Raw genomic sequence first — 13,062 nt, forward strand, 5'->3', positions numbered from 1 at the left:
TAAGAGCTTTGCATGTATTCACTCGTCTCGTCCTCATGAGACCTCTACACAGTGAGTTCTATTATTATCCCCAGTTTGCCAATGAGAAAACTGTGGCACAGGCTGGTTAAGTGACTTTGAATTCCCACAGTTAGCAGGTAGCAGAGCCCTAACCAGCTAACTGTGGGAATTCAAAGTCACTTAACCAAGCAGGGTATCTGACTTTAGGCTTCTTGGTCTTAACCACTTTCTTTCAATACGTTATAAACAATTTCTTCTACCCTTCATTTCTGTATTACACTCATATATCAAGATTATGAGACTTAAGAAAGTCACCTTGGGATAATTCTTGGCAAAAGATGAATATTTTATCCAATCACAAAAATTTTCTGAAACCAATTTTCAGGGCTATATACTACCTAAGAGGTTATTCATCAACCCGAGATGATGATAAATCATTCTTATGACTTATGATTGTAAAGGAAATCCACAAATTTCATGATACAAGATGCAAACAGTATCCCTTTACCTAATGGTCAATGTTGCCATTCTCTATGTTGGCTGTGCAAGGAATCATAAATTATTTATCAGCATTAGTACAAGCTTTGCATTGGCTCATCTATTTAGAGGTAGAGAATGTATTAGAACAAAATAAGATGGTAGCTGAGCTTTCTAAAGAAACAAGAGTGCTTGAAAGCAAGCATTAAGAGTTCATGGAAAAAACTTGTCTGGGAGTGAGGTCTTGAGTTGTGGGACTGGCTGTGATATTTATTACATGGCAGTGAACTAGTCAACTTTCTATCTCATCTGAGATTTTCCCATCTTTAAACTCTAAAATATAAACCATAGTCCTGCCTACCACATAGGGCTGCTGAGAACATAAAGTCTCTGAATCATGAAGACACTTTGAAAGGTAATTAGCCCATTATGAGTGGAAGTTATCATCAGGTAATTATTAAGTAGTAGAACGCCTGACCTCGGGGATTTCCATGTTTGCATTCAGTGTCCTACGCGGACTTCCCAGTAGATGTTTGCATTCATTGCATTCATATATTGTACATGAGCCTGAGTTCAGAGTGGACAGCCAATGAAGACTAATATTTCAGTTTGTATAATGAGAACCTGGGACATTCAGCCCCTTTCCTTGGCCCATGACAATAGCATGAAGGAGGCTGACCACTCATCTTGTGGGTCAGAATTGGGATGGATGCCCCAAAAATCTGTTATTCTCTATGAAAGAAGACAATGTAACCAATGGTTAGGTGGAACTCAAAGGATAAACGCTTGAGGAGATGGACACCCCATACATTCTCCATGATGTGCTTATTTCACATTGAATTCCTGTATCAACATATTTAGTCTGCCCCATAAGCATATATACCTACCATGTATACACAAAATTAAAGATAAAAAAATTTTTTTTAAACGGTTAGGTGGCTTCCTAAAGGTTTAATTCCCTAATCCGTATCCTTTAAGAATAGCTAACGGACTGAGCTGTAGTTCCTCTGCCAGGTGTGGTAGTCTTGTTCTACTCTTCTTCTTCTTCTTCTCCTTCTTTTTCTTAAGAAAGAGTTTCGCTCTTGTTGCCCAGGCTGAAGTGCAATGGCGCCATCTGGGCTCACCGCAACCTCTGCTTCCCGAGTTCAAGTGATTCTCCTGTCTCAGCCTCCTGAGTAGCTGGGATTACAGGCACGTGCCATCATGCCCGGCTAATTTTGTATTTTTAGTAGAGACGGGGTTTCTCCACGTTGCTTGGGCACCAGCACCTCAGGTAATCTCTGAACCTCAGGTAATCTGCCCACCTTGGCCTCCCAAAGTGCTGGGATCACAGGAGTGAGCCATTGCACCTGGCCTTATGCCACTCTTCTGATCTCACAATTTGAGAAAGTTCTTAGACAGTTTAAGAGGGAGGTTAATCTTGATGTCTAAGAACTTTTCCCAAGGCTTCTCTCAGACCTACTCATGATCCCTCTCAGGAGCCCCTGGTCCTGTGTGAGACTGGCAGTGACACCAGTCCTCAGGTCAGGCACTGAAGAGTGGTGCCACATGTATGGGCAGTGGGAGGAGGATTTCAAGTTAGTTACCCAGGTAACAAAGCAGTGTCCCACATCTTCAGGCAGCTGCTCGTACTTCTCCAGCTCTTTGAGGAAGATGCTGCAAGAGGAGAAAAAGACTGAATCAGACACCTCTGTGCAGCTGACCCCCCACAGGATTGCACCACGGCCAGCACAACCATAACTTTTCAATTATTTACACATGGCTTCTCTACTGTCTAAGTGATAGATGGTGAGGTGCAGTTTTTAATGTTGGAACTAATTTCATTAAAATGTGGGTTAATTAATTAATTAGTGCTACTTAAAATAATATTCATTCTCTCAGGGTGAAAACGTCCAGGGGTGAAAATAATAATGAAATATTGTATTTGTGCTGGACTTTTTATCAGCAAGTATGAATCTACTTTTTTTACACAAGTAATCTGAGCACATCATAAATATTTTAAATAATACAGATACTTCAAAGAAACAAAGTAAAATATCACATTATCCCAGAGATAAAGTAGAACAAAATTCATCCTACACTGTCCTCTTTCTAATTGTTGGCCTCCATCTTCCACCAGGAGCCAATTTGTACTAAAAACTATGTGTTAAACAATGTTTTATAATACAAACACCATTAGGAAAGAAAACTTAATGAGTAAAAAGTCACAACATATTCCAAAACTGAACTGAATTAAAATTGAATTATCTGCCAATGTGGTTATCTGTGCCATGGCTCCTTTCCACATTAATAAATAATAAATAATTACACTGACTTCAAAATAATGTATTAAATCATTGGTTTGGTTTCAGAGGATATAAATTCTAACAAGCCAGCATTATTATTAGAATGGTATTTGCTTTAAAAAAACGCAGTATTTTTCAAATAAAAAATAATTATGAGGCCTTGGGGATACATACTGACAGAAGTGGAAATGCTATGATCTTTACAAGGAACAATTTGACAGGATCAATTAAATAACCAATGTGTTTATTTTTTGAGTCTGCAATTTTAATTCTGGAAATTTTCCTGTAGTCACATCTACATATATAAGATGATGTAGATGTGAGTATTAGTGATATACTTTTTATACAAGCAAAAGATGGTCTGTAAAGAACAAGGCATTTAAACTATGGCACACCCACAGAACTAAGTCCTATGTAGCAATGAAAAAAATACACAGCTCTCTATGTTTTCATATGGAAAAACTCTGGGAAAAGCTAAGTGGGAAAAGGTACAAAAGAATGTATAGAATGTGCCACTTTTTGTCTAAATAATGTACAGAATATGCAACTTTTTGTCTACATAGGGATGGCATATTCTTATTTCCAACCCAATAAATGAATAAAAGACATTACCACAGGGAAGCAGGTGAAGGAACAGAACAGAAGACAGTGGTCGGTGATACTTCTCAATGTTTACTTTTCTGTCTAATTTTGATTTTAAAATTGTGAGAATGCATTATCTTCGAAAATTGAATGATAAGATATAAAGTGGTTCTGCTTGACTCTACTACTTACCTGTACCACAGAGGGGAAGAAGGTTTTTGACCAACTCTTCCTAGCTTCTGTTGTTCACATATTTTGGCAGTATGTCATAATTAATTACAAGTGGTTACGGATTTCACATAAGTGTTGCATGTGTTGCTCCTTCAGTGACAAAGAATGACGTTTTGGAGCTTAAAAATATATATGTGCCATTAAAAATGCTTGGCAGGTCCTATTTGGAAAGCCAAAATGTGAATTATAGTTGAGGCACTACAGATGACTTATTTGTCCATCTGTAACTTTTCTACAATAAATGAGCATTGCTTTAATAATAAGAAAAAAAGCCATTTTAAAAAATCTGGGGACTCCAAGCAGTACCCAGTTGGTGATCATCATCTTTGTCCTTATATATGTGATTTTAGAGTATTCTGACCTAAATCATAGAGAATTATAATGTAATTTGGGCTTCAGAAATGCAAATATGTAGTGCTCAAGGTCAATAAAGTGTCATATTTGTTGCTACTTTTTAAAGAATTACAAGTGGCTGGGCGCAGTGGCTCACGCCTGTAATCCCAGCACTTTGGGAGGCCGAGGTGGGCAGATCATGAGGTCAGGAAATAGAGACCATCCTGGCCAACATGGTGAAACCCATCTCTACTAAAAATACAAAAATTAGCTGGGTGTGGTGCCATGTGCCTGTAATCCCAGCTACTCGGGAGGCTGAGGCAGGAGAATTACTTGAACCAGGGAGTCAGAAGTTGCAGTGAGCCAAGAATGTGCCACTGCACTCCAGCCTGGATGACACAGTGAGATTCCGTCTCAAAAAAAACAAAAACAAAAACAAAAACAAAAAACAAACTATAAGTGACACATTTAAACTAGTATGTACTTAATATGACCATTAAAATGCAAATTTTAAAAAGCACTATATAATGTTATAATTGAGGATCACACTTAAGACCCAAAGGGAAAAATATACTCTTTTTTTGTTGAGAAAAGAATCAATCTGGGTCATTATCATATATATATATACACACACACAGGTACACATACATTCATATATATACTTATATATATTTAATTTAAAATTAAAAAAAAATTAAATAATAGAGATGAGGTCTTGCCATGTTGCCCAGGCTGGTCTCAAACTCCTGAGCTCAAGTAGTCCTCTTGCCTTGACCTCCCAAAAAGCTGAGATTACAGGCATGAACTGCCATCCCCAGCCTGAGCTCTTCTCCTTGAAGAGTAGTAAAATAAATGGTAAAACAGCCTGGATCAGGACATTCCACATAGGACATACAATTGTTTTATTGTTTCAGAAGTTGCAAGGATACTCATGATGACTCACGGAGAGTCATTACTTATTACCCAAGAACAGTTGGCCTGGTCACTTTAATTTGAAGTAAACAATGATAATTGCGTCTAAAGAATTGATCAGTGACAGAGAGAAAGACAGTGCTACCAATTTTATTTAAAATCTTACCAATTTAAATAGAGCAATACCCTGACTTTTGCGATAGCAGCTACCAAAAACCTATAGGAAGATGCAGAATTTGAAAATCCTCAGGAAACAAAAACACTATAACCAGAATTAAATGTACATCTTATAATTTTCATAATGAATGTCTTTCTGTAAAGTGAAGGTTTTAACAGCAGCTATCACTACCCATCTACCTACCCCCCGGTCTCTCTTCTCCTCCCACAACTAAGCACAAGTTAAAGAACCAGAGTTCATACTTGGTCACAGTTGCGAAGGGGACTTCCTTCCAAAGCCTCATTCCCCTCATCTTTAAATAACAACTTTGCTGAGGCGGGTGGATCACCTGAGGTCAGGAGTTCGAGACCAGCCTGGTCAACATGATAAAACCCCGTCTCTACCAAAAATACAAAAAAATCAGCTGAGCATGGTGGAGGGTGCCTGTAATCCCAGCTACTCAGGAGGAGGCGGCGGTTGCAGTGAGCCGAGATCGTGCCACTGCGCTCCAGCCTGGGCATTAAGAGCTAAACTCCATCTCAAAAAAGATGAAAATAAAAATAAATAACAACTTTGTGGGAATGCTTTTAAGGATTTAATAAATCCACAGGTAAAAAGAACCCAACCCAGTACCTGGAAACACAGTAGACATTAAGTAAATAGTAGTTATTCATGATCAGTGTTTCTCAATCTTAATAAACTCACACTCTCTTTAATAAACACATATATGTGACACTCTTCCCCACTCCTGGAGACGTATCTAGGGGGAACTCCCTACCAAGCCCTTGCTGAAAAATCTGCAGCAGGTTACTTTCTCCTAAACCATATCCTAGGAAAATCTTGATTGGTTATCATGCAAAAATTGGATTCCAAGGTCACCTATCACTTGTTTGGGAAATGTTGGGCTAAGCTGGTTTCTTTGCTGAAGAACTTCCAAAATTCCATAACATGATGAGTTACACTATAAACCACTGAAGTAAATACAATATGCAGTGCTTCCCAAACTTCTTTGCGAGTGCAACACTTTTGGGGCAAGTTTCAGACTTTGTCTCAAGAAACACTCTTGGAAAACTCTAGTTAGTGGTCCCCACACCTGGTTGTACATTGCCCTCTGGAGTTACTATCTGAGTAAATGCATTGTTTAGAAAAACTTCCTGGGTAATTCCCACACATCAAGTCCATAGATCAGCTTTTAAAGGCAACTGTCCCGGATTCCAGCATGCTTCTGATGGCAAATCCTACATTGGCTCTATAGGATTGAATTTAGGAGGAGAAAGCTAAGAATTTAAAAAATAAAACCTATTCAGCTTGTGTCAGGCATATCAATTGATAAGTCTGAACAAGAAAATTATCACCATCTCAATGTAATTGTTGAAAGTAAGTGGCAATATTAAACTCTGTTTTGCTTCTTAATTTGAAACTTATGAAGATGACAGATTACGTAAGTCTGATCAATATCATTCCACTTATCTCAAATAGACATGATGAATTTAAATTAAAGCATAACAGCTCACAACTCTCTTCACAAATGATGGAACATTTCAGCTTAGCTGTTCTTTAGCAACAATTTGGCTCTTACCACTCCAATAATTACATGTAATAAATTGTGAAAGAATGAGCAAAGCAAGTCATTTGTTTGTGTGAATGTCTAGGGTTCTTTCAGAAAGGAACAAAACTTTTAAAGAAATGTCAAGATCAAAGCAATGCCATTACTCTATTAAATTTTTACAATATAATATATTATGCAGTTTCTTTATGAGAAGAATTCTTCCCTTTGGCTTTGTACAGAATCCCGGGAAATGAAACTGCTGGTATTCATTAGCAGAAAGCTTACTGAGTTTTGTCATTAAATATTATAGAAGCAGCACTATTCCAAAGGTACCGGAATGGTTTTGTTAGTCTCTCTGAAGGTGAATTTGGTCTAGAGTCTCACTGCTTCTGGGGAAGTGTATCCTTCATTGAGGGGCTCACAATCTTGTCAGCAAACAGACTGACATCAAGGGTGCCGTCTGCATCTAAATGGAAATATCTGTTTGATGACCTTGTGTGTCAATGTGCACTTGCTTGCTGGAATGCCAGAGGTGGTGATAAGGGGAAGGGGCCTGTTGTGGCGATGGGAAAAAGAGGAACAATGTGGAGCATACATTTAAAAATTAACTTGGAAACGAGGTGGGGAGAAAGGTGTGAGGTTCAGGTATTTGTAGGAAGCCCAGGACATTGCCTTCTTTTCAAAGCAAGGCTGGGTTACTGCTTTCCTGCAAGAAGAGCTAGAGATTATGTCTAAAGAATCCAATAATGACCAGGCAGATTCAGAGCCTAGAATATAAGAGGCTCTAGACCTATAGGGGCTAAGATAGCTGGGTAGCATATTGGAGCAGATTTCAAACTAACGGAGAGTCATGTACACCCAGGGAAAGGTGCTGGATTTTTCATGTAGCAGTTCCAGCACAGTTTGATCACCCAGGCTGAGTCATGAGAAGCATCTGGCTCTGTACCTTCATTTCACACTTGACACTTTAACCCAGGTTAGGGATAAAGAGGAACGGTCTGCAGGGTTGGACTCCTATTCAGCACATCACACCCTGAGCCTCCAACCACAAGCAGTAAAATTTACTTTGATGCATAGCTACCTGTTGAATATGCCTTTGCCAATATTTTCTCACTTTGCCTAATTTGTGTAACCAGATGAATAGTTATTTGCACAGAAATATACCAAGTTTAATGTTAAAATAAAATACAAAGTTTTATCTTATACTTAATGTTACTCATCTCCATTAAGGTGCTGTTTAGCAAGCAGTCGTGGATGCTAAGAAATTAGTGTGTAAAACTAAAATTAACATGACTTTGATACATCCAAACAAAATGTTTAGACGTTGTCTTGCTTTGGGTATTCCCCAATGTCTATAATCAGCCCCAATGTTGACGCTTACTGAAAACACAAACGAAAACACAGTAACAAGACCACAGCTACATTTGCATAGGGCTCCTCTGATGAGTTCTGCAAGTTACCACTTCAAATGTGGGTTTGGGGAACCAAAGAAAAATCACAATGGGTCTTCCCATTCCTCTTTCCTTAACATTTGACTATTAAGAAAATGACAGCTGGATTCTTCAGCTGTGTCACTAATTGGTTTGGACAGATCACAAACCTTTTTAAGTTTCAGTTTCTATAGGGCAAGGGAGAACTATATTATCTTTAAAGATTTCTTTCGGGGTTTTACATTTGATAATTCTATGATTTTCTATAAGTGAGAAACCACTAATATCCAAGGCATTTGGAGTGGGGGAAGAAGCTTAGAAAGCATAGAACATGTACATTTTAAGCAAGGGAGGTGTGCGTTGGGAAGGGGTACGAGGGGCAAAGAGGGAGGAAAAAGGCAGCAGTAGTCTGGCAGGGTGGCCTTTCCCTGGGGGCCTGAGCTGCACATCCCTTCTCTCACCACCTGGTGGTGCCAGCGCCTCACCATGTGGCCATGGATCAAATGGGTGGCAAACAGAATTTTAAAAGAGGAGGAGGAGGAAGAAATAGAACCTGATACAGAATATCACAGTGCATCACATATAATGCAGGTGTTGTTTTTCAAAATTTAACTTCCCTGTTATATACAGTATGTATGCTTGTATATATCAGGGCATAATGTACAGTCTTTTTCTTTGATTCATTATAAAAATGGTTTGAAAAACACCACCTTGCTCTTTCTCCTGCAACAGGATGGTAACTCTGGGAAGGTCTAGGTCTTTAACCAACTCTTTCCCTCACTCTGTTTCTCCTCATTCCCTCCCCTTCTCTTAGTGCTTCTTTCCCCAGATGGACCTACCTCCCTCCCTCCCTCCCTGCCTGCCTACCCTACCTACCTATCTGCCTTCTCCCCACTATTGCCTCCCTCTTGCTCTCCTACTTGCCTCCTTCTTTATCTCTTCCTTTCTCCTTATGATCTGCTCACTTCACTGTTTTCTCACTTATCCCCTATCCACAAAGCTCTCTCTCCTTTTGTCTCTCCCCACATTTCCGACTTGCACTATCTCTGCCCATCACCTCTCCTTTCTCCTCCCTCAATCTTACAGACATCGTTTGCTAAGACACAACCTACCTGGGAGTGTGACAGTGGGACCTCTCTCTGCTTCCCATGACCCAGGATGGAGCCCCACTCCCAAACTTCCTATTGCCTCTCTCCAGCTCCCTGCTAGACTTCACCACTTTTCTCCCTTGCAGAGCCTTTGTTCAAACTTTATTCCATCATCAAGGAAGCCGTCTCTGCCTGTAAAAATCCCTTCTTATTTAAATTCTATCTCAAATGCCCCCTTCTCCAGGAAGCCTTTCCTACTCTCCAACTGAGGCTATTTTCTTTGTGCTCCATTTGTACCCACCTCTACTCTTATCACAGACAGGTATGTCCTTCTCAGAACCCAGAGGGCAGAGGCTGGGTTTGATCACAAGGTACCAGCTTCATCTCCAATCTAATACATCTTTGGCCCAAAGGAGGAACTCTGGGAAGATGACCCAAATGTGGCTGTGGTTCACTTTCTCATTGGAGTGTCCCTCCCTAAATTTTCCAGCCTTGATTTTACCCCTGCTGCTCACCCCTCACAGCTCCTGGCTGGCTTTGGCCTGGCCAGTGCTCCCAGCTCAGCCTGATGCAGCTCTGGTCCTGTTCCTTTAGCCTTAGGCAGGGAACACCCGGCTGGGAGGGCAGTGGCTGGTAGCCAAGGCCAAATCTAATAGCTTCTAGCCAAGCCTGGAGGGAGGGAGTATGCAGGAGGGGCTTCCAGCCTTGGTGGTTGGTCCCCAACTTGAATTTCTAGACCTTGTTGAAAAGTGATTCACTTCAGGTAATTGTTGTAGGGGTGTGGCACAAGAATGACATAGCTCTGGGAGAAATGGGTAGAAATATTCATCAAATTTTGAGATCCACAAGGAAGCTAGTTAACTATGAATTAAACCAGCCAGATGTGGCAGCCACCATTGGTGGTCTAGGGGGTGAAAGAAGAGAGAGTATTGAAGTGGGAAACCAAGTCCTGGAATCCAACACCTGACCTTTAAGGAAAGGGGAGAGGCACACACTGGGCAAGTCACAGGTTCCTCTGGGTTTATCTCTTTATCTGTAACCAATACTGTCTGGGGATCTACTTATGGAATATATTCTTCTGTCTGAGTAAGTCTGAGTCTTGCGTAGATAAGTAAATTTCATGATCTATATATTTACTTCTGTAGGAAAGAGATGTAGTACAAAATGGGGAGAGTAAAGGGCAAACGAAGCATCATTCCACTTCAATTTGTGTTAAAGCCAGTGTTTGCAGGTATTAAATTCTACACACTAAACTGTTTTTTAAAGAAGTTTTGGTGCTTGGGAATTTCCCCATTCAATATCTATAAAGACAAAGGTCCTTGAGACAGATCACGCACGCACGCGTGCGGGCACACACACACACACACACACACAGAGCAAGACAGAGAACTAACCCTGGTTGCAATTTTTCAAAGTGACACCATTTAGACAGATCAATACTATCTAGCTAAGATATGTATTCACCACATAACCCTTCGTCTAGGTGCTAATTTTCTAGTGACTTAGCTAATTAAGTTAGCAAGGTAGTGTCAATCTCAATCCCTTCCTCTCAATCTCTCAATCACTCAATACTCCTCCCTCCTGCTCTCCCTCCCATAGGCTCTCTCTGGATTACAGGCACATAACCTGAGTTATTCACTAGAAATGAGAGGAGCATGTTTCTGTTAGACAGTGCTTAATTGCAACTTTGGAATCATACAAGCAATTGGGGTTAAAAAGCACCCTTTGATTTTTTCTTTCACGTTGAGAAGTGACCATTTCAGAGAAATATTTCTGAAGAATAAATAAGTATTAGGACAACTGTATGGTCTACCAGTAAGAAGCTTCCAAGAAACTGCATTATGTAGAAATTAAATGATTTTGCTCTTGCAGACGGTTCTTATAGTGGTGGGGGAAAAAAATAATACCTAATGATCTTAGAGCTCTGTTTTAGGACTTTTACAAACAGAAGATTAAATTATGACTTGAATGGTGTTAGCTGTAAGTCTTCAAATTGTACTTTTAATTTTAGTTTATTCATCCACGCATTCACCTACCAAACAAACATTTACTCAATGTTTACTTATGTGCCAAGCACCTGATTATGTAGTGAAAGATGTTCTCCCATCTAAGCTGTCCCTTAGAGTTTACAATTCCTGCATTTTCTAAGTTGGCTAACTGCCATTTTATCTCTTATTTATTAGAGATTATAGAGGTGTTATATTTTCTTCATTAATCAAAATTTGCATGACACAAGTAGAAAGTATACATTATGAGCACAGTAAAGTCTCAGTCCACAGATCCTGTAGGAAATTAATATGAAGCTGATTTTCTTAGATGTTTCCTTAAATTGTGGATAATTTAAACCATTAATTTATTTTTGGTCAATAGCTTTCTAAATGCACTAGAGTTCTTTTCCTTTTGTGCGGAACATATTAATGACTCAAGGTTACCACTAATATTAAATATTATGCTATGCTGTAACACAGTGGCTGTATTAGGCCCTATCGTGGAATACAGAATGATTTCCATCAATACCGAGTAGCCCTTGACCACAGTGATGTTTTTTGGTTCTACTGCCTATTGTTTTTGCAGTTTATCTGTCTTCTTTCCTGTCAGGTCTTACTTTATGTTGCTGGTATCCCACTACTCGCTCAAGTTCTTGATTCTTATTTGCTGTTTCTAAATTGCTGCGGGCCTCCAAACTATATAATCAAGAGGTAAAGTGGTTGTCAGGGAGGATAGAAAGATGCTTCTATGAAAATGTAAGAACTTAATTTTTGTGACATCTCTTCTGGTTGTTGAGAGGCTAGTTGCTATTTTCTTCTTGTTTCTTCATAATGTTCTCAATGTGGTGGGTAGCCATGTTCTTGATAGTTGAATTTATTCCTCTATTTATAGCATAGAGTATTCTCTATGGTTTAATTTGATTTTTAAAAGGATTTCTTAGAACTGTATGTTGTAGCTGGTAGGCAGATTTTAAGCTATTTAAAAAACTACGAAACTATTTACCACGGCTTACCAGTGATATCACGACAACAAAATAAGTCATGATTATGTTAGCTATTTTGTTACAAGAGGTCAATTTTGAAACATATATTCATTCCACTTATAAAATGATTGGTGAGTATATAGCTCCCAGGAAGTGTATGCTGTGATCTCTAGGCTTCCATATTTAGTCAGTTTGCTAAGAACATGGGGAAAGTGAGACTTGTTGACTAAATCCAAGAGACTAGAAGGCAGAAAAGTAAAGTAACATGACTTACTGTTTGCCAGTCCGATGTCTTCTCAGATATCCTGAGGGAGATGGGATGATACTGAGCTGGGCTCAGATGATGGAATTTGGGATCAATGGTCAAATAGTTTTACTGGGATCTTATCAATGATAAGCATGAGTACATGATATTTCTATGTCTGGAAATTTCCAGACAAACCAAACGGATGGTGTTAAAATTTATAATTAAAAATCAAAAGACTGGGAACTTTTATCACATATTCCAGAAAATCAAAAGGTTATTTTTACCCCTGAAATTTATTGCTTTAATAATCTGACAAAGTTTGCATGTCATGGGAGCTATATATATTATGTTCTCTTTAAACTGATGCCATCTGTTGACATACCAAGAATTAATAACCAGGAGTTGATAAGAGACAAACGACTCTCCACCCCTTATCTGGACCTATTACAGCCCAGGATCCTTTTACACCCAATTCTTGCTTGCCTCTTGGTCATTCTTAGCACAGGGCTATTCTACAGCTGAGATACCAAATACGGCAGCCACTTGTTACTTGTGGTCTATTTACATCTAAATCTATTAAAATTAAATAAAATGGAAAATTCCATTCCTTAGTAGCACTAGCCACATTTCAAGTGTTCATTAGCCACACATATCCAGTGATGCTGTACTGGACGCTGCAGATGTAGAACATGTCCATCATTGCAGAAGACTCCATGGGATGGTGCTGTTCTGGAGTCTTGCCTCAGGGTGGCTGTTACACCTGTATACATGGTCCTTCTATCTCCAACAAGCCTACACAA

General features: G+C 39.3%; 1 protein-coding gene across 26 annotated transcripts in view; it reads right to left on the minus strand.

The window, feature by feature from the left end:
• KALRN (kalirin RhoGEF kinase) overlaps positions 1 to 13,062 on the minus strand; it is a 711,287-nt gene that overhangs the window by 253,853 nt on the left and 444,372 nt on the right. For all 26 annotated transcript variants that reach the window (XM_039477078.2, XM_039477077.2, XM_039477076.2 and 23 more), the window contains exon 26: positions 2,064 to 2,133. In XM_039477078.2, coding sequence (XP_039333012.2) covers positions 2,064 to 2,133 — 70 coding nt within the window. The remainder of the gene's footprint in view (positions 1 to 2,063; positions 2,134 to 13,062) is intronic.

Source organism: Saimiri boliviensis, chromosome 8, assembly GCF_048565385.1.
Source record: "Saimiri boliviensis isolate mSaiBol1 chromosome 8, mSaiBol1.pri, whole genome shotgun sequence".
NCBI classification, from domain to species: Eukaryota; Metazoa; Chordata; class Mammalia; order Primates; family Cebidae; genus Saimiri; species Saimiri boliviensis.